Source organism: Zonotrichia albicollis, chromosome 2 (genome assembly GCF_047830755.1).
Source record: "Zonotrichia albicollis isolate bZonAlb1 chromosome 2, bZonAlb1.hap1, whole genome shotgun sequence".
Lineage (NCBI taxonomy): Eukaryota > Metazoa > Chordata > Aves > Passeriformes > Passerellidae > Zonotrichia > Zonotrichia albicollis.
In genome coordinates, this window is record NC_133820.1 from 38,291,396 (window position 1) to 38,313,545 (window position 22,150).

General features: G+C 46.9%; 2 protein-coding genes across 3 annotated transcripts; both read right to left on the reverse strand.

Annotated features, from left to right (window-relative positions):
• Nucleotides 1–328: 328 nt before the first annotated feature.
• Nucleotides 329–17,022, reverse strand: POPDC2 (popeye domain cAMP effector 2). 2 transcript variants are annotated; one of them, XM_014266425.3, is made up of 4 exons: nucleotides 10,442–17,022; nucleotides 8,012–8,120; nucleotides 4,381–4,744; nucleotides 329–769 (listed from the first exon to the last, which is right to left on the reverse strand). In XM_014266425.3, exons 1-4 carry the CDS (start codon nucleotides 10,984–10,986, stop codon nucleotides 687–689), a joined length of 1,101 nt encoding a protein of 366 aa, XP_014121900.1. In that variant the 5' UTR covers nucleotides 10,987–17,022; the 3' UTR covers nucleotides 329–686. The 2 variants fall into 2 exon arrangements, with proteins under 2 accessions (XP_014121900.1, XP_026648656.1); XM_026792855.2 differs by having other exon boundaries at nucleotides 4,243–4,744.
• A 155-nt stretch (nucleotides 17,023–17,177) lies between these two features.
• COX17 (cytochrome c oxidase copper chaperone COX17) lies at nucleotides 17,178–19,576 on the reverse strand. The gene is made up of 3 exons (XM_074534776.1): nucleotides 19,343–19,576; nucleotides 17,782–17,890; nucleotides 17,178–17,384 (listed from the first exon to the last, which is right to left on the reverse strand). Exons 1-2 carry the CDS (start codon nucleotides 19,459–19,461, stop codon nucleotides 17,806–17,808), a joined length of 204 nt encoding a protein of 67 aa, XP_074390877.1. The 5' UTR covers nucleotides 19,462–19,576; the 3' UTR covers nucleotides 17,178–17,384; nucleotides 17,782–17,805.
• Between the last annotated feature and the right edge of the window lie 2,574 nt (nucleotides 19,577–22,150).

Genomic DNA, 22,150 nt, shown 5'->3' on the forward strand with positions numbered 1-22,150 from the left:
CAATCTCAATTCCTCCTCTTTCTTATTTCAAGAATCAATGCAAACAACCAACCAGAAGTCTTTTTTCACCAGCTTCTTTGAGAAGTTGTGTCATAAATGAGAAATTCTAACTCCTGGAAAAGTAATTTCTGATCTTACTAGAGTGGATGCCCAGCAAGATGCATATCATCAAACTCTCCATTGCAAGCCTTTTACCAAAGCTGTCAGGCCCATTTCCCCTTGCCCTATCCACTCTGTGCCTTGAGATCACCTCAAGTGATCTCCCTCTTCAAATCCTCCCTCCCTCCAGCTGTTTTCTCCCTCTTCAAATCCTCAAACACCAGTAGTTTCATCTCTGACTTTAATGGGAATCATTGAATCAAAAGGAACACAGATTCTGCAAGCAGGCTGGTATTGCTTGCAGGATTTTGGCGCACTTTGGTGACAGAGCTGCTGACAACCTCAGAGAGGCAGGACTAGAAAACAGACCGTGGAAGCACGCTGGGGAAGGCAGCTCTGGTGAACAGCCATGGGGTGGGAGGTGCTGGAGTGTCACACTGCAGTCCTAAGCATGTGCTTCATGTGCTCCTGAGTGTAGATATCTGCTGGCAGACGTCTCTGCATGCTAAAGAGTGTCTCTGGTCAAAAACCTGTGCGAGCATCTGCTCCCTTGGAGGGGCTCCGGGATGAAAGCAGCCTGTTGTTCCCTAGAGTTCGGGGGTCTGAGTGGGAGCCAGAGGGGCTCGTCCTTTGCAGAGAGGGTGAGAGCTCTGGAGATGGTTTTCAGAGGCTGCAGAAGGAATGCAGTGGAGGAGGGAGGAAAAGGGGAACAGGGAACAAAGCAGGGAGGGAGAGAGAGGGAGAAAGAGAGCACACCATTACTACCATACTTTCAAACTTTTCCAAGACACAAACCTCATGGAGCCCACCATTACCTGTTCTTCTCCCCTCCTCTCCTAAATGACAGTGCAAAACTGCAAAACTATGTAATTTCTCAATAACTGATAAATCAGGAAACAGGGTTATGCACCCATTCTGAGATGGCAAAAACAAACCCTTCCACAAAGCTTCTATGATATTGGTTAAACAAAGCCCACAGCTACTTTGCTTTTGCTCTCAAAGCATGTACAAAACGTTAACTACTAACTTAGATACCAAGTTGCAGACCATCAAGCATCCATCCACCCATCTCACCCACCAAATAGAAAGGCAGCCCCAAGATGTAATTGTAAAAAAAAAGGTAGCAACAGCTACACATCCTGCAAGCACTTGATAGCAACAAACTAGAAAAAATGTAGTATGAACAGGAGAAAAAGCAGGTGGCTCTTGGCTGTTTAAATTTCCTGGCAAGGAATAAAGCTTAGTTTCCTCTGGAGCACTGAGCTATACTATACTGTTAAAGCAAGTAGTGTACAGAACCTTTGAACCTGCCTCTTTGAACAAGCAGCATCCTCCTTAGAGAATGAAGGTGCTCATCAGTGGATATCACTGTCCACCTTATTCATAAGCAGGCTAGAAATGCTTTCAAGGAACTAGCTGACATGAATAGTAGGCCAATATATCTTCCATGAATGTTTTCTTGTGTATGACCTTTGTAGCACTTTGGGCATTCAAGAATTGCCCTCCTGAACAGCAGTGTTGCAAGGTGGCTGCTGGAGTGACAGAAAAGGAAAAAGAACATCACCCACAGAAGCACTTCAGCAGGGGGAATTTAGAGAGCTGCAAGGTGATTACCCACATTGGGAGTTAGTGGGAAAGGAGATGGGAGCACAGACCAGGGGAAAGCCCCAGGGGAGCTCTGCCCTCAGGGACTTACTTTGAAGAATGACACTGCAGGGGATTTCCCTGTTTATTACAGATGTAGGAAAAAGTTAGGAAAGTGCTTTACCTGAGCCTTGGCAGACCTGCCCAGATTATTTGCTGAGCTGTGACAAGTTTTTAGACAGAGTGAAAACCTGCAGCCCCCCTGTATCACTAGTTTTTGTGGTGAGGCACTCAAGTCACTGTGGAATATTGTCCAGATGTGACAACTGCTGCTGTGCCACTGGGATGTGATGTGGGATGTGATGGGATGTGATGTGGTTAGGACACACAAGTGCCAAGTAGGGCAACAGGGAAGTTCTCATTCCACCACTATGAGAACAATAAACAGAGTTTTGGATTCCTTGTCTAATTACCTTAAAAATTCAAATACCACAGTGTCTATTGTCTCTAGACTGACGGATATGGAAGATCATCTTCCTCTCCCACCTCAAATACAAGCCAAACCTGGCTTTTACTGCAGGTCTCTGCTGCCAATAGCAGCACTCTTGTCTCTGCCACAAGATCTAGAAAGACAAGAGCTTCCAGCTCACAACAGGACTGTGTGAAAGAAAGAATAGCCTTTTGATGTGTAGCAAAGTTTTGCCCAACACACACACACACGCACACCCTTGTGTGTATGTTCACAGTATTGCCTCACTGCCAAAAATGGGTGGAAATTTTCCAAAAAAGCTACAATGTTACTTGCCTTCTTCCTTTTTTATTGCATTTGAAATTCTGGTTTTATTGAGCTTGATCAACCAGGAGAATTCTACCAGTGATCTGGAATGGATATCCTCCTTCTGAGAAGGCAAAATAGAATCAAAGCACAGGCAAAGTGACTTTGCTGTGTTCACAACACCACTTGCATTCACTTGTGATTGCAGTTTTCACAGACACTCTGACAGCAAGGATGAAGGATGCCTCATAAGTGATTCAGTGTTCTTGCCTCTCCAAGTAAGGACTGAAAAAGCTGCAATTTTGTATCTCCAGCAGCCTACCAGCAAAACCAAGGACTTCACATTCCTAGAACAAATATGGATTTTTTTTTCCTCTCTCTGCCTCCTAAAAAAGGAAACAACAACCAACTACACAAAACCAAACAACCCCAATAACAAAACCCTAATCAAAACTCTTGCTAACTCTTTATCTGATTCAGCCACAAACAAATACATTTGTTCTCTCCCTGGTCACTTTCTTCATATCCCAGGTAATATGAAGAATACTGCAGACTTGTCAGGGCTCATGCCAGGAGCCAATGCTCCCTGTCACAGCAGATGTAGAATCAGACCCAAGCAGGCACAGAGAAGAGCAGGGTGCAATGTTGCTGTGTTCAAGGCTGCCTGATGGAAGGCAGCCACCCCAGCTGCAGCCCAGCCCTGCAACTTCCTTCCTGCTGTGCAGACCCAACTGAGACACATGCAGGGGTCACTTCTAGGACAGAAATCCCAGTCCCAAGCTTGGGGCCTGGCAGCTGGGCTACTGTGGGCGGCAGCAGGAATGCGCATTTTGGGGTCTGCAGCTGGTGTGTAGCAGCTGGCATGCAGTGGCTGGCTAAAAGTAGCTCGGGGTGGAATTTCTCTCTTGGCCACTTGGATTTGAATTTCAAGCACAAGCCACTCTCCCATCTATTTCTGTTTGCCTGCATTGTTCTTCTGCCCCAACAGGCAACAGGCACAAGAATGCTTTTCCCTTGTGGAGTAAGGAGCTGGCATTTTGGAAGAGAGCATCTCATTCCCACAAAGCAGAGTTTGAGGCATCTTAAAACAATGCTTAGCCTGTCAGTCCACCTAGGGTGACCGGAGGAAAGACCTATACCACCCAGGGCAGACTTTTCAACATCTTCCTGATCTGGCAGAGATCAGAATCTCAGCAGAAACAAGGAGGAAAGATCAAATGCTGGGATGAGCTGTGGTGGGCAGGGAGAGGAAGGACTCTGAGCTTTGTCCCCTTGCCCGGACTGAATACTTGCAGGGTTTATAGCAATTCCTTGCTACCAATCTGCTATAAATCCTGGAGCTGTTTCTAGTCCTGTTGGCATCTCCTGGATGTGGGCTTTCTCACCTGCAGAGACCTTGCTCAGCTCAATAGATACTGGAGTATCTCCTGGCATTGCTCTACCTCATGGTCTCTGTGATCACCTGTGTACCACCTGCCAGCCTGGACACCATGTCAGTGTTTCTGCCTCTCTTCAGGGATGGGGAGAGAACTGGGCAGGAAAGAGCTTTCTATGGCCAGGTTACTGACCCTTCTACCCCACAGCACAGCTGGTGCCCGGAGTCAAGCCTCTGCCCTGATGCTTTTCCTTAGGAAAACCACATAGCTTGAGTCCACCTTCTGGCATTCCTTGGGGCAGTGGGCCAAAAAACAGCGCAGAGGTGCAAACCCACGGCAAAGGGGGTCCAGTGCTCTGTCCAGGCAGATGCACCACGGGAAAGACTTGCTCTGCAAGTGGGTACTTACTCGAGGGTCCCACACAGGGTGAGGTGTGCCCGTGCCAGGAGTGCCCTCACTTCATATACTCCCCTTCGCTCACATAGTCCATAAAAGACCCCGGCAACTCAGCAAAATCTTCCAAGACAAGACTGGTGGAGTCCTCACCCAGCAGATCACTGTCGGGCCGGGACGCCCGGGGGCGCGGGGCCGGCGGTGGCGGCGGCGGCTGCGGCGGCGCCTCAGAGACGCCGGCCTGGCCAGGGCCCGGCAGCAGCTCCTCACAGTCCTCCGACTCCCCCTCCGAGGAGGCCGGCCCAAGGACGTGGTAGAGGCTGGGCAGGCGGATGTCGAAGCGAAGGCCAAACTTGGCGAAGAGCTTCTCGTTGAGGGAGTAGAGCTTCTCCGAAATGTCATACCCCAGATGGGAGGAGAAGAGGCGGGCGATGTAGCGGTCCTTCCTCAGGAGGAGATACAGCTTCTTCCTCGGCCAGGTGATGTAGCTGCAGTCGGTCTCGGCTGTCAGCGTCACCTGTGGGGCAGGGAGTGAGTGGAGTAAATCCCAGTGCCTGGGCGGGCTCACCCACCTTGGAGCCATGTGCTTCACTCACACAGGGAGTGCCCTCAGCCCCTTTGAATACTACCCCCTTTGGAGATTGTAGGGCTGGAGAGCCAGATTGTTCTGGTTAAATGACTGGATAAAGTCTTACCTGCTGCTGTTTCCTCTCCTAAGAAGGCAAAGACCCCATTTTTCTATGCAATCAGTACCACGTCCTCATTTAACCCAGCCACATGGATGGCTATGATTCACCCTCTTGCTTTCAGATGATGCTGCCTATCGACATCTGAGGGATGGAGCTGAAATGAACAGGGCAGCACAGACATCCTTATCCCTCAGAAATGCTACAGAGGAGGCTATTTTTGCCTGCACAGCAAGCCTGAGTTTCCAGCAATGAGCCCTGGGGGAGGCTGCTGACCCAATGTGCTGCTGGATTGCAGAGCCCCACAGGCCCTGCTCCAAGAAGGCCCTGAGTGTTGGAAGAGCCACCTGAAAGGCTTCCCTGGTCATCCTGTGCCTGAGGGACATCCTGTCTCAGCAGTTCTGCTAGACTCTGTAGGGCTGAATGGCCCTGAAGGGCATTGCAGCACAGCTCAGTCAGAGAGGAAATGAAAGGTTTTATTGTGTTCATGTATATGTAGAAAACTCACAAGGATTTATCAGATTGATTTTAGAGAACATTTCATTTTCCTTCTGGTTTTGCCAGTGTAAAGAGAGACCTTTTCCCCCCTAAGTGTAGGATAAGAACAATTTCAGTCAAAAACATTATATAGAATGTGTGTATTATAACAAATAATAATAATAAAGACAAGAAATGCAGGAAGGGTCAAGCTGCCCTGGGCCAAAGAAGAACATCCGAGTGTAATGGAGACACTGGCATGCGAACAAGTGCCGGAACCAAAATATCCCGGGGGCTCCCTTTCACTCTGTGCCCAGGGGTCTCCTTGGTCAGCCGCCATGGCAGAGGGCCACTGGGAAGCTGAACATGGCTTGGCTGCGTGTGTGTGTCCTTGGGTTTGATATTTGATGCCATTGCCCTGCAAACAGCTGTCTGATGAAAGAAATATAGGAGATAAAACCTGAGAACTTTCCCAGGCCAGGCAAGCAAAAAGAAGGGTCACGCAGAAATTGAAATAACTGGAATCTCATTTTCCTAACCAACCTCTGGTGCAGTGATCAAAAGTGATCCCTTCTTGTGAGGGATTGAGATGCAATAAGCAAACCTGCCACCCAACAAGGACAGCAAGACAGATTTCACCCTGAGTCCCCCTGACACAAGTGCTCCAGCATCAGCAAGAGCCTGTAATTCAGCCTTGTGGGGGAAAGTGCCAGCCCTGAAACCAAACTCCTTCAGGCACTGGGACCCAACAGTCCTGTGGGAAGCAATCAGCCAAAGCAGAATCTCAAGGAAGGCAGCTATTCTCGTAGACTAAGTCATGCTTCTGCCATTTTTCAGTGGGCCCAGAATTGAAATTGTTCAATCCAGAGAGCAATGGGGCAAGAAAAACTTCAGGCAAGAAAAACCTTCCACCAGCAAAGACTCAGAGTCCAACATGCACTTTTTAAACCAAATTATTGTGTTGCTAAGACAAGGTTGAGAGAAGTTACAGAGTTTTATTAGCTGCTTGGGTGAGAGGGACTAGTGTGTTAAACAGCTGCCAAAAGCAGCACATCACCATGGTTAGCATGGCCACCAAGAGTAAGGTCCTTCCAGATACATGGACTGGTCAAGTGACACCTGGTGACTGCTGGTCTCACACAGCAGCTACTTCTTCATGCTCCTCTGTAAGCACACTGGGGTTTAGGCATTTCCAGCATATGGCCTTCCCTACATAGGGCTCTAGCTCCCCATCCTGATGCCAGGCACGGCTGACCTCACTGACCAGCCCTGTCCTGCAGAGCAGGAGATGTGCCAGAGCGTGGTGCTGGCAGGGCTGGTGCAGCCTGGCCCCAGCCTGCTCCCAGGCTGTCTCATGCACCACAGGTGAAGAGCCTCAGGAGGTCTGGGAACATTTATGTCCACAGAAATCAGCTCAGAAAATGCTGTGGATGTCTTTGCAGGTTGCATGCCTGCAGTCAGCCATTGCAGTCAGCCATTTCCCTGCCCGTAGCCCATCACTCTCTCTGCTGGATTCTTGGGCAAATACAGCCCAGGAGCTAGCAGCAGTCTGCTGCCAGATTGAAGACCTGTGCAAAACATGAGATACACCAGCCCTAGCACAGCCATGCTGTTGTTGCCTTTTCTACTTCATTATCTTGCTCCAACATCCCTATTTCTGCTCACTGTCTGTAGCCCTGTGCCACAGTCACATAGCCAGCTATCTCCTACCACCATAATCACTGGTGATGGCACTGTTTTCAGGAGCAATCACCATGAACCTTTCACACATGAGCCAAATTCAGACCCTAGGAAAACAGATTTGGAGAGCTGCCCTGGTTTAACCAAGTTTGCTTGGGGCTACCTACCCTCATGAGAAAGCATCATTCCCTCATGACCCTCCCATGCTCCCAAGGGATTAGAAAGATCCCTCCTCATATGCCCTAACTGACATAATGAGCATTGACATCCTGACAGGTATCAGGCCATCCTGAGATGTGCATTAAAGACAGGGAGATGTAGGCTTAAGTAATCTTTTCCAGAAAGAAAGCCAAGATACACTGTGGGGTGTTGACAGCAAGGCCAAAATCCTTTCAGTTACTGCAAATGAGAATTGGTCTGGCCTCTCAGCAGGGGATCTTTCTGCTCAGAAAGAACCATATTCGGGTGTGAATCATCCTTTGTGCTTCTCCACCCAAAACACATGACCATCAGAAACTTCTGTGAGGGACAGGATGTTTGTGGATTTACATCACTGCTGCACATTGCCACGGCTGCCATCCTGATTCTAGGACAATGCCCCCTGCTAGCAGCATGCAGGGCAAATACAGGGTACTGTATTTGCAGTACAGGTACTGGAGAACACTGTTAGGGAAGAGAGCTGGCAGTCTGACACCTCCATTCCCTGATAAACAGGGATAGCACCCTCCTTGCTATCAGCAGATAGTAGGAGCATGTCCTGAGGTCTTCAGAACAAGGTAGGAAAAAAGGTTAAACAGCTGATCACACAATCCTGGGCTGGCTAAACCACCAGGAAGGGGAGTAAAGTACTCCTGGTCAGCTTTGAATGCACAATGAGGCCTCTCTACCTCCTTCTCAGATGTGCAGCAAAGCACCAAGGAGTGAAGCTGAGCTGTGGTTACCTGGAAAGTTCCTTCCTCAGAAGGTCGCAGCGACTCCCATTCTGGAGAGTCCAGGAACTGGTATGGAAAGACGTAGTGAAGGAATTGTCCGTCCTGGCACACTCGGATCCTGCAGAGGACAGGTGAGGCAGACAGGCTTAGGCCACAAAACAGATGTCACATAAATCTGATAGCTCCAACAGTGTGTCCCACCAGGGAGGAAAGAAATACTTGTCTCACAGATGTCTCATACCCTCTTGGGACAGCTGCAGGTGCTTTAGTGATGAGGCTATCCCTCCTTTCTCTGTGGGATTTGCTGCCATTTCCCCATACTCCATCTGTGTTCTGTTCCTTGCTACAAAGGCAGCCCTCACAGGTACAATGCTTGGGCCTAACCCAGGACTTGTCAGCCCACAGGACTGCTGCTTTCTAGGTACTTCTAAGCCAGCCTGTGGCTCTTCGTACTTGTATCTCCTTCCTGTCTCCAGGATTGCATGAGGGCATTCCCAGTCTTGGTACTGGGAAGTCACTACACTCTGGATCCCCCAAAATCCCACTGCCCATGGTTCCTCACAGATCACCCTGAGAGCTCATAGTTTGCTGCACACTAACGCTCACTTTCTCTTGGCCTTCTGAGTATCCCTTTTGCCTACTTTTGCTACAATTGCCTGCCAGGGTCAAGGTCAAACGTGCACTGAGCTCTGCTGTGGGAACAGAGAAGGACCTGCACGGGCCTGAAGCAAGGACAATGCCTGGGCACTCTGGAGTTCTATTCATAGCTCTGCATCACCAGACTTGGGGCCTCTTGCTCTCCTGTCACCGTGTACCCCTGCTGTATGATACACAAAGGCAATTCTTGCCTTCAGGAGTTAAAAGACTCTGTTCACCTCTGGCTTCTAATCACCTGGTAGTGCTGCCTGCAAGGGTCATGGATTGTAAGGCACATTTCCTAATCCAGGCATATTCTGCATTTCCAAGACCCCACTTGCTCAGTTTAAGAAAAAGCACCATAAGAGCAATTCTCTGCAGGGTCAGCAAGGACCTCACAAGGCAATAGAGTGGGTAACTAGGAAAAGTAAATCCATTCCCACCTCCATGGAGCATCCTTTACCAGCCAAGATGCATACTTCCCACTGCAAAAGAGAGCCCAACAACTACCCACCATCACCATCTTACTGATGTGCTGCAGCACTCTCACGCCCACAGAGGTAGCATCACATTATCCAGTGCAGGTCAAGACAGCACAGACTCTTCCCCAGCAATATTATTTACTGATTCAGTAAACCTCAGAGCCAGCTGCTCACCAGAGATGTTTGGTAAGGTGAAGCACTACTGGAAACACACATACCAAATTTATCTCCAGTGCTTTGCCATTCAATATCCTGGTGGACCCAGGGTGCTCTTAACACATCTTAGAAAAGGGATCAACACCAAAAAAAAGGAAGGTCAGTCATTCTTCTTTGCAAACTCCCTCGCCAGAGAGGATTGGCCACTGCAGTAAAACAGGAGCCCCAGGTGATGATTTGTATTCCCAAAGGAAAATCCTTGTGGGACACACTTCCTGCAGCTCAGCACTGCTACTATTTAGAGGTCTTCTTCCTTTCCCATTCTTATGTAACATTAGTGCCAAGTTTTTGGCAGCAGACTGGAAGCCAAAACTATTGCTATTTGTACGCATCTGGATTTTGCAAATTGTTAAGTGTATATGATGCTAAAGGCAGCAAATCTCAGGTGAACAAATGCCAGTACTTGATCACTCAATCAAATCTCCAGTGTCACTCTCTAGAGGTCCCTGAGGTTCTCCTTGGTGGTCAAGAAGAAGGAGTATCATAAATGCTTGACAGCACAGGGAAAGAAAGACACCTGATTAGGCAGGATCCACTACAGGAAAATACTCTCTCTTTTGAGGAAATGGTGCTCAAAGTGAAAAATGTCAAAGCCCTGAGAGTTGGGGTGTTGGGAACAGGAACTTCTCCCTGAACATGGCTGGCTAGGGAGAGCAGATGAACTGAGGCCTCAGCACACTCAGCACACAGCTCTTCACATCACAGAGGTGTGCCTGGTACCCCCAGGTCAGACACACTGCTCTCCTGCCTTGAGAAACACATTCTCACAGCCAGTCTGCTCCCATCAGAATTAAGATCACTTCAAAATGACAGACAAAGGGGTAAGGATTCATCAAAAGTATCACAGGTAAGGCTGAGCTCCACTTCCTTGCCCACAGCTTGAGTCCGCAAACCATTCCCTGAAATACTCTTAAGTTAGAAAAACAAAACAAAACTAACGTCCCAAAAAGCAAATTTCCCCCTTCCCCAACAAACTGATGCATATCTCAGATCCTTATCAGAGGAAGGAAACATTCCTCACCCCAGTTTCTACAGAGGGTGATAATACAACAAAAAGCCAAGCAGTTTGCTGTCAGACTTTGTTCAGAGATGGGGGAGCCTTTACCTGCCAGACAGCAGCAGTGAGAGGCGGTCGATGGGCGTCTTGCCCTCCACTGCATAATTCTGGTCTCTGACTAGCGACTGCACCTGCTCCTCACAGCATTTCACAATTTCCTTGTAGACTTCCAGGGGCACCTGCAAGGGCAGGTACATGGTCTTGTAAAGGAGGTCAAACTCTTCTGGGATGGTGTTTCTGCGGAGCCGGTACGCCAGGTGAGCCAGCTGAATCAAGCAGGCGAGGACCAGCAGCATGTTCCAGATGAAGATGTCCAGCCCACAAGCACTGAGCCAGCCCCACAGAGCGTAGCAGAAGTAGCCTGGGGCCAGGAGGCCAAAGATATAGAGAGACCCAAAGATGCCACTTCCCCCCATGTAACCCAGGAGGACAATGCAGCTGGCCAGCTGGTAGGCTGCTTCCTCTGTAATCTCCTTCCAAGCATCACACACCGGAGGCTGGAGAACAGCCTGGTCCCAGGAGGGGCTGTTTGCGCTCATCCTGCCCCACTCCCCACCCTCCCCAGCCGTCCTGTGCTCAAAATGAATTGTCATACACAAAGGGTGCTGCAGAGGTTGGAAAGCAGAGCTGCTAGGTAGCTGTTCCTCCTCCTCTTCCTTTTGTGCACCGTCTGGTCCCACAGCAGTGTTTCAAAGTAACATGCTAAAAAAGTGCTGCCGAATGTTTTTGCACTCGAAAAATTCCAAAAGCTTTCGCTTCTCCTCTTTGTGGCTCACAAAGCGTCGGCTGGCCCCCTTCTTAGCCACAATAGTGAGAAAAGAAGCTGGCAAATGTGAGGCCAAAAGAGCTCGGTCAGAAAAAGAGTCGAGGCCATTAGCTGGAAAACTCACAGACGGGACAGAGATATCCTTGCACTGCCTGTCTCGCCCGCGCTGCAGCAAATGGAATAGCGACCGTGAGAGAGCAGCAGAGGGAGCTGGTGATGAGTGTGGAATGTGTATCTCTTGGCAGTGGAACGGAGAGAGACCCCAAATGGATAACCATGTTTGGAATTGAAATCCAAGGAGCAAAAGCAGCGAGGAGAACAGAGAGCAAGCATGCACCCGCTACTTAACATAACTCAGGCGGCCAGATAAGCCCAGCACAGCGCGAGGAGGGGAAAGGAGAAGGGAAAACAGCCAGCTTATCATGGCAAGCTCCAGTCACACATCAGGCTCTCCACTGCTCTGCACTCCTGCAAGAGAGTGACTTTCACCCAGCACAAAAAAGGAAAAAGGTCACCCCCTTTCCCCACTGTGGTTCGTAACCGTGGCAGGGACTTGGCAAAAGAAGAGAGGCTGGCTCTCAATTAATACTCTCCAGGTCCGTTACAGCCTCCCCTTACTCCAGCGAGCTTCCTCTCATGGGGTGCTTTAGATCAACGGGCATAAGGAAAAGCTTTGCACAGCCAGAGAACTGTGAATGCAAGGGATAAAACTAGAGCAAACAAACCTCTGGCACCCAGTTTCATCTATCATGAAGATGACACTATCCAGCCTGCCAAAAGCTTTGTGAGCATGTAACACTTGGAAGCACATTTTGTGGGGAAATCCTAGTTGAGGGATTACAAGTTCTGTTGGGAAGCACCCTTGAGAAACATCATCTCACATTCTCATTTTTCTAATATCTACTTAGAACCTGCCCTAGACCTTCATTTAGCCCAATGAGGACAGCCAACACTTCCCACTCAGGTAACCCAGGACAGAGGCACAAGAGGGAGCCTTTGAGGTCAGTCCTCCATGGTCAGCTACACAAAACATGCGTAAATGCAATTCCTCCCCTGCTTCAAGTAACACATTATCAGTCACACAGGCAGGATCTGCCCCACTGCCAGGATGCAATTACATTTCAGGCACTGACGCAACCCACGTGGTCTCCCATCCCAGTGTGAAGTCAGCCTGCACAGGTCAGTGGGGTAGAGATAGGGTTTCAAGGGTGGTCGTGTTTCAGGCCGAGCTTGCAGCTGCCCTGCCTAACATGCCATTCCCATTGGCACCATTCAGTTAAAGACACACTGATTGCCTCTCCTAACTAACAGTGCTCTGGAATAACACTGTCTCCCAGGCAAGGCTGCAGTAATGCTTTATGACAAACTTCAAGAATCCATCGTGGTTTTGGCCAGCACAATCTTATTTCTGCAATGATGAGGCCACGTGCAATACAGAGCTGCATGGTTCCTAAGAGCCATCCTGGCAGGCTGACCCGTGGGAAGGAAAGAAGACAAATTAAGCTTTGCACAGGGTGAGCACAGTCCATTCAGAAAGGTGCTTTCTGTTAAGGACAAAGTGAAAAAAACAGTGAACCTGGTCTTCAGAGGCCCCTTAACTAAGTGAAGAAATAAATCCTAGCTACTGAAGCAGAAGAACACCCATCTGCAAGAGTTATGGGGAAATGAAGAACTTTCTCTCAACCTTCTCTCCAAAGCAGGACAGATGATCTTATAGCTAAAAAAGCACCACAATAAAAAAATCTTGGGATCCAGGCTCTGTTATTCATACCATTGCCATATACTCGCTATATGATCCTGACAACAACTTGTGTACCTTTAGGCCTCTGCAAAAAATCTGTAAGGAGCCTTCTCTCCAAGATAGGCTGACATCTGATAAAATGGGGAGTTGGGATATCAAGATTGTGAACACTTAGGAGAAAGATACTTTACATAAGATCTGTGAGACAAAACTGAACTGCTATGAGAAGAAATGTAGAACTACATTAGAGGAAGCATCCTGAGAAGCACCATTGCATTTTCTCCTACCTTTTAATACTACCAAAACCCTTTTGCAGGCGCATCAAAGAAAATGGAAAAAAAGGAAGTTAGTAATTTCATTCTTCTGTTAGGTAAATTCCTGAGTAAAAAATAACTGTGTTAATGACTCATTAGGACAAGAAAAGCCTTCATCTGACATCTTCTAGGACATAAATAGTGGTGTTGCAGTGATGCTGAAGCCAGCACCGTGGGTGAGGATGACCTGTTGTGATTTCTCTGCGAAAGGCAGACAGGAAGCTTTCAACCCACGGCAATAGCAGCACAAAGCTCTCATTAGAAACAACACAACTTTTCTGCTGGGTGTCAATGTGACATTGTAGAGAGAATGATACAGCACTTTAAAAGGTAGATTTCGGAGCACACACTAGAGATTAACTTAGTGTTTTCACTCAAATTTCTAAAAGGAAGACTAGTAAAGTGATTGAACCACAAAGACTAAATCTTCCTTTCTCCCTTGACAGTACCATGGCCATACAGATCATCTTCACAGCACTTTCAGTTTTCTACTCAGCAAAAGTAAAAAACCCTCTTATTACCACTGAGACATTTTATTTTCATGCCTTGCTCTGGATTAAATGCCCTTCATCCAGGGACACTGGTTCATCCAAGACAAATGCTCAAAAGCCAATACTGATTCAGTAGGAAAGGGATTGAATCAAATACCAAAGCTGAAAGCAATTTAGAATGAAGATGGCAAGTTCATAGAAAACACCTGAGCAACATTAACACCCTTCCCTGGAAGTACACACATAAGCATTACTACAAAATGTGTTTGTGAAAAACAGACACGTCAAGCTTTTCAGCACTGAAACAGGCAGTGTGGAAACAGGTACTTCACTATTTCCCCACTTAAAATGGACTCAACCAGTAGCACTTAATATTTAGCTGCATGTGATGATGCAACACAGGTACAGCCTGCACTATGTTTGACAAATAAATCCTCTGTCCTTGAGAGCCACACAACACAGAGATTATCAGTCCCAAATCTCACAGCAGCTGCATGACTGGTTATTTTGCCCATCCTTTAGGAAGTCATCAGGTTCACTACTGATCCCTTCAGCTGAAAACCAGTTCAATCACCTGTGTTGAGGACACTACGACCTTGGTAGCTTGAAGTCAGAGAGGGCATAATCAAACACCTCTTGATTTATTATATAGTGCATTGCTGGAATTAGTCTGCAGAACTGTTACTTACACATGAATAAACACTGTAGCTCCAAAATATACACATTTGATTTACAACTGCTGGGAAAGGTCTCAAGCTTACTCCAGACTAGCTCACAGTGAATTACAAAGGTTCAAAGATGGTATGTACTGTATCTAGCTGTGCTACTCTATAGTTTAGTCAAGTTTCCTGCTACTGCTGTGTGTGCTACACACCCTCAAGGTACCCACCACCCTGTGCAGGGCCATGTCTGTCACCAACACCATCAGTAACTATTAACACATGTTTTGCGGAGAAAAGAAGAAACCTCACAACTTGTAAAAGTTGTAAAGCCCGGTATGCTTTATTACGACGCGCGCCGGACGCAAGACTCCCCAAAAGGGCATGCGTACCCCTGAAGATTTCAGACCTCCTTTTATCCCCCTTCCAAATGCATATGCATACAGTTTCACAATAAGTTCATACATATTCATCTTGCATGACACTTCGCACTAATTCTTCTTTATCGGAGGAATTCCTAGGTCGGGGGGCAGATTGACCTCGTGGTTTTTCTGTTTTTCTTTCTCTGTCTCCTTGCTGTCTCTGGAACGCAGCCTCTCCTTCAGCTTTAGCTCCACAGACCCTTCACTTCTCCCAGACACTTCACCTAGTTCAGGATGGATCCTTACTCTGTCTCACGCAGGAACTCCCACTCCCTGAATGAAGCCCTGAATCCACTCCACAGGAATACCATAGTAAGAAATGAAGCCACTCAGCAAGGAATTTGACTTGACTACAAGGTTCTCCCATTGTTGCTTTAAGTGTAGAGTTGTCCAGTATCCTTTCTGTACCTGCTGCACACAGGTACATCAGCATCCCACACATTTCCAAAAACTTTCTTAAGTACTTGACATGCTTTTACCCTCATGGAGGTCTAAACATCCAAATTTTTAAGTGAATAGAATTTGTGTAAAATTGTGCAGGAATGTGGTTTTTTCTTTTCTTGACCTGATATAAGCAGCACTCCACTCTCACTTGGCCACTTCCTGCCCTGCTCTATTCTCTGGCACCATTTTCACAGTTTACCCAGACCATGCTACCACAAAGCTGGTGCTCATCCACCTTTTAGCATTATCCTCAGTTCATGCTCTGACACACAGTGGTTCAACAAGGAATGACCTTATTCAGGTTCCTACCTCAAGACAATAATAAACACCAAGAAAAGCACCAGGTCCTGCTCCTCAAAAGCTACAGCGCCACAGGCAGCCTTGAATGCTTTCTGCCAGAGCCACACCAGCATCCCTACTCTGAGGCTGAAAGCCAGCCTGGACACAACTCTTGCCTCAAGACAGGACCTTCAGAAAACACTCCCAGAGGAAGAGTCTAAACTCTCCTCATGCAACTTGTAAGTCTCAGCAGGGGCAGCACCAAGTGTCACATACTAAACATTCACAGCCAAAAACCACTGCTACCTCAGGATACATGGGGCCCAGCAGGCAGAGAAACAATCATGACTGGACTCATGCCTGCAGCAGACCAAAGCCAGAAGAAAAATCAAGACAAAGCACAGATTTTGTCTCTTCAGTTGTTTTGCGGAGAAAAGAAGAAACTTCACAACTTTATAAAAGTTGTGAAGCTCGGTATGTTTATTTACGGCACCGGACGCACACGGAGAAAATTCTCCTCAAAAGGCATGCGTACTCCTGAAAATTTCAGACTTCCTTTTATCCCCCTTCCAAATGCATATGCATAAAGTTTCACAATAAGTTCATACATATTCATCTTTCATGACATTTAGCACTAGTTCTTCTTTATCAAAGGAATTTCTAGGTCGGGGCAAATTGACCTCGTGGTCTTTTCTGTTTTTCTTTTTCTGTCTCTTTGCTATCTCGGCATGCGAGTTTTTCTTTCAGCTTTGGCCTCACAGACTTTTCACTACTGTTAGACACTTCACCTAATTCAGGATGGATCCTTACTCTGTCTCACAGTTTCCTTCAGAAACTCATCAGGAGAAAAAGTAATTAGTGATACCATATTCAGGAAAGTCAACTCACCACAAGAGGAGTAACATTAGGATTGCACAATTACATACGATGAAGCCAGAAAAGCCCCACCTGTAACAACCCAGAAATTGCACCTGATGTTTCTCTAGGTTGTAAGAAGGAATCAAAAGCAACAACTACCATCTCATACAACACTATAATCTCATACAAGTGAAAAAAGCCAGAAAACATAAGTCCATGCATGCATAGCACAAGACCAACACAACAAAAACTGAGCATAAGGAAAAGATCTACTTTGAGGCAAGTAACCTGTACATACAAGTCACTTGCAGTGACAGGGAGCAGTCCTCTGCTCCCTTTCTGTTGAAGAACTACCGGCTCAAGCGAGTTTGAGATGGGAAGTACCTAATTTTTCATTACAAAGAATGAAGCTCGGGTAATGGTATTCAAACATCTCAGAAGAATTAAAACATGGGGAAATCAAATACAGTTTTGACTCTAAGGAAGTTCATTTCATAGGACTGTGGTCACCTTTGTACAAACATAGTTACAGCTACTGTCACAAACAGCACTGCAAGCTTCAGCACGACTGCTGAAAGCTGCAAGTGTGCAATGCTATTAGCATGATTTCACAATTTGCATCAGTGGGAAAACCCAGCAAAACCCTCTCTGTTCAACCAAACCACCACAGTAACCATTAGGAAGAAAGAGTTCCTATGTTAATGATTAAGCAGGCTTTTCTCATTCTCTCATTCCTGCAGCACACCGTTTTCAGTAAGGAGGGCACTGTCATTTCTTTACTTAAAAAGAAACAGAAGTCAGGAACACTGGTCATTTTCAGCCTTTTATTAAGAGGAAAAAATATATTTTCTATAGCAGTGGTCAAGAGCAAACAGTGGAAAAGCTACAGATGTGATGCATACTCTATCATTAAAGACTCTTCATAAATAGATTCTTTGTTTATATTTGCTCTTTCAATTAACTTGCAGAAATAATTTATTTTGCAGCTTTCCAGAACAGTCACACCAAAGACATCATCTAGAAGAGAAAGGAAACACAGCTTCACAAAACATGGATTTCCACTGGATATTGAGCAACAGTTCAACAATCAACAAAAAAACCCCAGCACAAACCCACAAAAACCAACTCCCACGTGTCCTAGCACCAGAAATCTAAACTGAGGTTTGAATCTCTTAGCAGACAACAGAGGCAGCACCATTCTCTACTGCTGAAGGGTGACTCACAGAGGCTGTGTGCTGCCAAGGGCTTCACCACCCTCACAGGACAGCAATGTTGGCTGCAGTGTCAATGAGAATTGCTCTGCCTTCTCTCTCATAAGGGCAACACCATCACAAACACTACTCTGGGCCTTCCAGGGGCACCAGCTGAGGGGCCAGGGCACTTCAGAGGCAGAGGTGCTGAAGGCTGTACTCACCCCACTCAGTCCTGCTCATCTCACTCATATCTTGAAGCCCAGAGCTCTCATACACTCTTTGTGAGCTTCAATTAAGTGCCCACAATTTTCTTCTCCCTTCTCAATAATGCTGCAAAACAAAAAGATTTCCAGGCTTCAGCAATAAAATGTTCACTTATTTTTAATAAAGAAACAGAACTGACAACTGTTGGGGACTATTAAAAATCCCTATTAGGATCCAGAGATATTTTTTTCCCTATCCTGTCCAGGGTAGTGCTGTTTTGGACAACATAAAACTATCCCAAAAAGTTACCCAGGTCTGGAGCTGTGCACCTAAAACTCTGACAGCAGGCAGAACAGAACTTCCTGTTAACAGGCCAGGGTCTATTCTGGGCATGTCTGGATGGGGATTGGTTATACAACACAAGGCTGTCACACCATCAAGTATGCTGAGCCGGCCAGTTTCAAATTATTCAGTAGGGAAGCAACAGAATTTCTCCAGTAAGAGAACAATACAGAACAGGTTAACTAGTAAATGATAATTTAATCCAGCTTCAGTTGCAATTTAAGGACCCTGAAGCTAAAAGCAAAACAAAACACAACACCTGTCCAGCTATTGTCAAAAAAATGATTCACCACATATGGTAACTTTTGATGTAACTAATCTATCCAAGTAAGAGCCTATCATTGTTGGTATATTATGTATGCCACAAAAGCAGTTCAGACTTTCTTTTGACTGAATGTCAGAGCTGTTTAGTTTTCTTCTTGGGTTTTATTACAAAGAGCATGGACACATCCCCTGGCTGCCCAGGGCAACTCCATCTGAGCAGTAACATCCATCCCACCACCCTTTTCTTAGGGTGCCCTGGAGTCACTCTCACTCTACTGTGTAATTAGACATCCTCCCCTAAATTTAGCAAAAACACTGTTCAGTATTATGCCACCTGCCAAACACCATCCATACCACCAGCAAAGTAAAAAAAAAGACAACTTGGTCATAAGATTAAAGTTTTTTAAACTTTAAAGACTGGCTGTCAAAGACAAAGGAGCTCCATTTGAAGGGTGCACTTCATACCATTTTATAGGTCTTATGATCATGACTAAGCCTATAATTACCAATGCAGCTATATAGGCCACTGTCGAATTTTGAACTTCTCTGGGAAATGTCATCCTCTGAGACTCAAAAAAAACCAGAGTATTTTTCTTTATTGAAAAGAGAATGTAATTTTACTCAGGTGAACAATAAAGAAGTTATCACCTGCTGGTACGTGTTGCTCAATCAACAATAGTGAAGATTTACAAGCAGCATTAAAAGCTGATCTTTGAAACCTGTTTTAAACACGGGCTATGAGGTTTTAAACTCCTAATTTCTAAATAATCCTTTAAAGACAGTTTCCTCTCCTTCTCCACACTCTCCCTCCTCCCTCGGACGCTCCAGCACCCCCGTCCGGGATGGGGAGCGCCCCCAGCATGCCCGGCGCACGGTGGCACAAACCCCGGGAAGGGAGGCAATGCCGGCGGGGCAGGAGGGTGGAACGCCCGGGCGCGGAGGGGCCGCGGGTGCTCGGGGCCGGGTCCCTACCAGGCGTCCCTCGCCTTCTTGGTCTCGGGGCAGGCGCAGCAGGCCTTCAGCGGCTTCTTCCCTTCCTGCGCCTCCCCCGCTCCCTTGCCGTCGCAGCTGGCGGCGGCCATCGAGGACATGGCGGGCAGTTCCCGGCTCCCTCAGCCGCGGGGAGAACGGGCCGGCGGCGGCGGTGCGAGCGCGGCTGGTTCCGGGAATGCGCGCCCGCCCCTTCCCGGCCCGCGGCCTGCCGGGACGGATGGGAGGAGCCTGCTGCCTCCGCCTACCCCGCCTCTTCCTGGCCCTCACCCCAGGGCATGTGTGGCTGTCCCACTGTGGCGAGGCGTAAGTGACATTTTCCAGGGACACTTGGTACTGAATGAGCCCCAAGGGGAAGGAGGGAGCTGGCAGCGGGGAGGAAAAATGGCGTCGTGAGGCGAGAGCAGCCGGCTCCCGCCGCGGTCGTCAGGAGCAGCGAGTGACGCCCTCAGCCCTGCCAGCGCCGGGCTCCACCCTGAAAGTGCTGGCCAAAACCTAAACCTCGTTCTTCCTACTCAGCCAGTGGGGAAAACAGTGAATCAGTTCATTGTAGCGGTGGCTACACGGACACAGCACAGTCACCATCACCGGGATCATTAATGTCACGGTTTCATGGCCGCGGCCCAGCAGGGCCGGCCCTTGGAATTGCTGCAAAAATATGAGCTCTGATGCTTGATCTTTTATACTTTCAAGCCTAAACAACAAGAAGGGATATTTAGTTTGTGAAATAGAGAGTGACTAACGAGCTGCAAGTGTTGTCCATGCTTGACATGCTTCAGTGATCTCAGACCTGGGGGGGTAGTAACAAGTCTTGGAAAGAAGAATGTGCACTGATACTGGACACAAAGAATGTAGAATTTACAGGCCACAAGGACATCTGGCAGAACTGCCAAGATAAGGAAGAAAATAATAAAGGCAGGTCAGCAATTGTGTTAAAATAGCTCCAACAGGGTAAAAGTTAATTTTGGTAGGGGGAGATGGTGACCACCAAGTCAGGTACCACTGACCCCAGAAATCCACTGACTCCAGTAGAAGACTGAGCGTAGGTAGAAGACTGAGCGTCCAGTCTTGAAAAGTGAGACAATCAACCAATGGAAGACAGAATACTAATTTATAAGAGAACTATGTAACTTCTAGCCAATGAACACAAATTCCTTTGTTTGCTAAAATGTGTAGATAGTAAAAAGCTTTGGTAGTTGGTGTGCTTGATCTGTGGAATACCACAGAACACCCAGGCTTGCACAACTCTAAAATAAATAAATAATGTCTGTCTTGATTGTGTAATTGCTGGGTTGTTGCACACCAGGTAATGAATCTGACTTTTGTGGACAACAGCATGGGCAGTAAGGGAGAGGATACAGAGCTGCTTTTCCTTCGTAGTCGGTCCCAAACCAAGGCATCAGTAGCCACTCTTGCATTTCAGATATCTGCCACATACAAGCCACAGCTTGACTCTTAGGCCACAGTCTGTCACCTCCCAGTGCTAATTTGTGTTTGCCACCAGTCCTGACCACTCCAGTGTGATACTTACACAAGCTCACATCCAAAGGGATGATCCACACAGGTAATGTGGGGAAGGGCAGGACAAAAGTGGATGGGACACTGCTGAGACCTTGCAAGGGGAAAAGATTAATATGCCCATCAGGATGCAGCTACTGTGCCTTTTAGTGAGGTGTTGCAAGAGTCAAAAAAGAACTGGCAGTTTCTGTTGTGTACTAAGGGGATCCAGAATTGTAGGAACACTTACAAGAAGAAGGAGGAACAGAAAGTGTCACGTAACACACACATTCACCTAATCACCACTGAATTATCCATGGATCTCTGTTCCCCACCATGCCATTTCTCTGGCAAGGCTGCTCAGGTGACTGGCACCCACGCAGCCTCCTGGTTCAGCACACGTGCATTGTGAGGCCGTGCAGCCAGGTGTGATGACCTGAACATACACAGGTTGCACTTGTTCACCAAAATATGATTTTCCCAAATTCACACAAACATCCTGGAAGATAAAAGGTGAGACTGAAACATCTGTCAAAAGCACACATCCATTCTCCAAAGCAGTGCCTTCTTTGTTAAACATACTAAGCATGTTTTCCTTTAAAATTAAATGGCTTCGTCTTTCCTTCTGAAAGCTTTATCTGCTGGCCACTTTCCAAAGGCCTAGACAGAGCTGTTGGTATCTCTGTCTAACACAAACTCTGAGAGAAAGACTGTCATAAAACCTCCAAGAGGATTTCTCAAGTTTGTGGTTGAATGGTATTTTTTTTAAGCTTCTTTAATATTAAAAAGAAAGTTTGAAAGACATTGATTTGGCCTGTAGAAACCAGAAAGACACGAAACAAAATACATTTTATACTCTGTATATAAAATACATTTTGTATTCTGGCCCAAGTTATTGAATGCCAAGGGCAGAGGGAAGTTAAAATTTAGTCATCTTGAGAGATGACTTGAGATGGGTCTGCACAAAGGTATGGCCTCTGAAGACTAAACATCTCTGGAAGCAGCCTTCCAACTAGATTAAGGAGGAACACTGCTATTCTGACCACGCTCCCTGCAGGGTAACAGTTTGTAACAGAATTGCCCCATAAGAAGGAATCATTTCTTGGTGGGATAAAAGGAAAGAGGCTGGAGGGGAGGAGAAGGAAGAGAATACCCATTAAAGCATGGTTAACACATGGTGATACTGATTGCACCAATTTGGAGTACAATGCAGAGGTGAGACCACAGCCATTTCTCTTCTGACATTGCTTTGTGCATAAGAACTGATTGTTAACTCAGTGATTTTTGTTTTCT

Coding starts and splice junctions, on each gene's coding strand:
- POPDC2 (XM_026792855.2), bottom strand. CDS start 10,986: ATGACAATTCATTTTGAGCACAGGACGGCTGGGGAGGGTGGGGAGTGG. Junction 8,121..10,441: donor TCACTGCTGCTGTCTGGCAG/GTAAAGGCTCCC, acceptor TGTCCTCTGCAG/GATCCGAGTGTGCCAGGACG. Junction 4,745..8,011: donor CTGAGGAAGGAACTTTCCAG/GTAACCACAGCT, acceptor CCTGCCCCACAG/GTGACGCTGACAGCCGAGAC.
- COX17 (XM_074534776.1), bottom strand. CDS start 19,461: ATGTCCTCGATGGCCGCCGCCAGCTGCGACGGCAAGGGAGCGGGGGAG. Junction 17,891..19,342: donor AAGAAGGCGAGGGACGCCTG/GTAGGGACCCGG, acceptor TTTGTTTTGCAG/CATTATTGAGAAGGGAGAAG.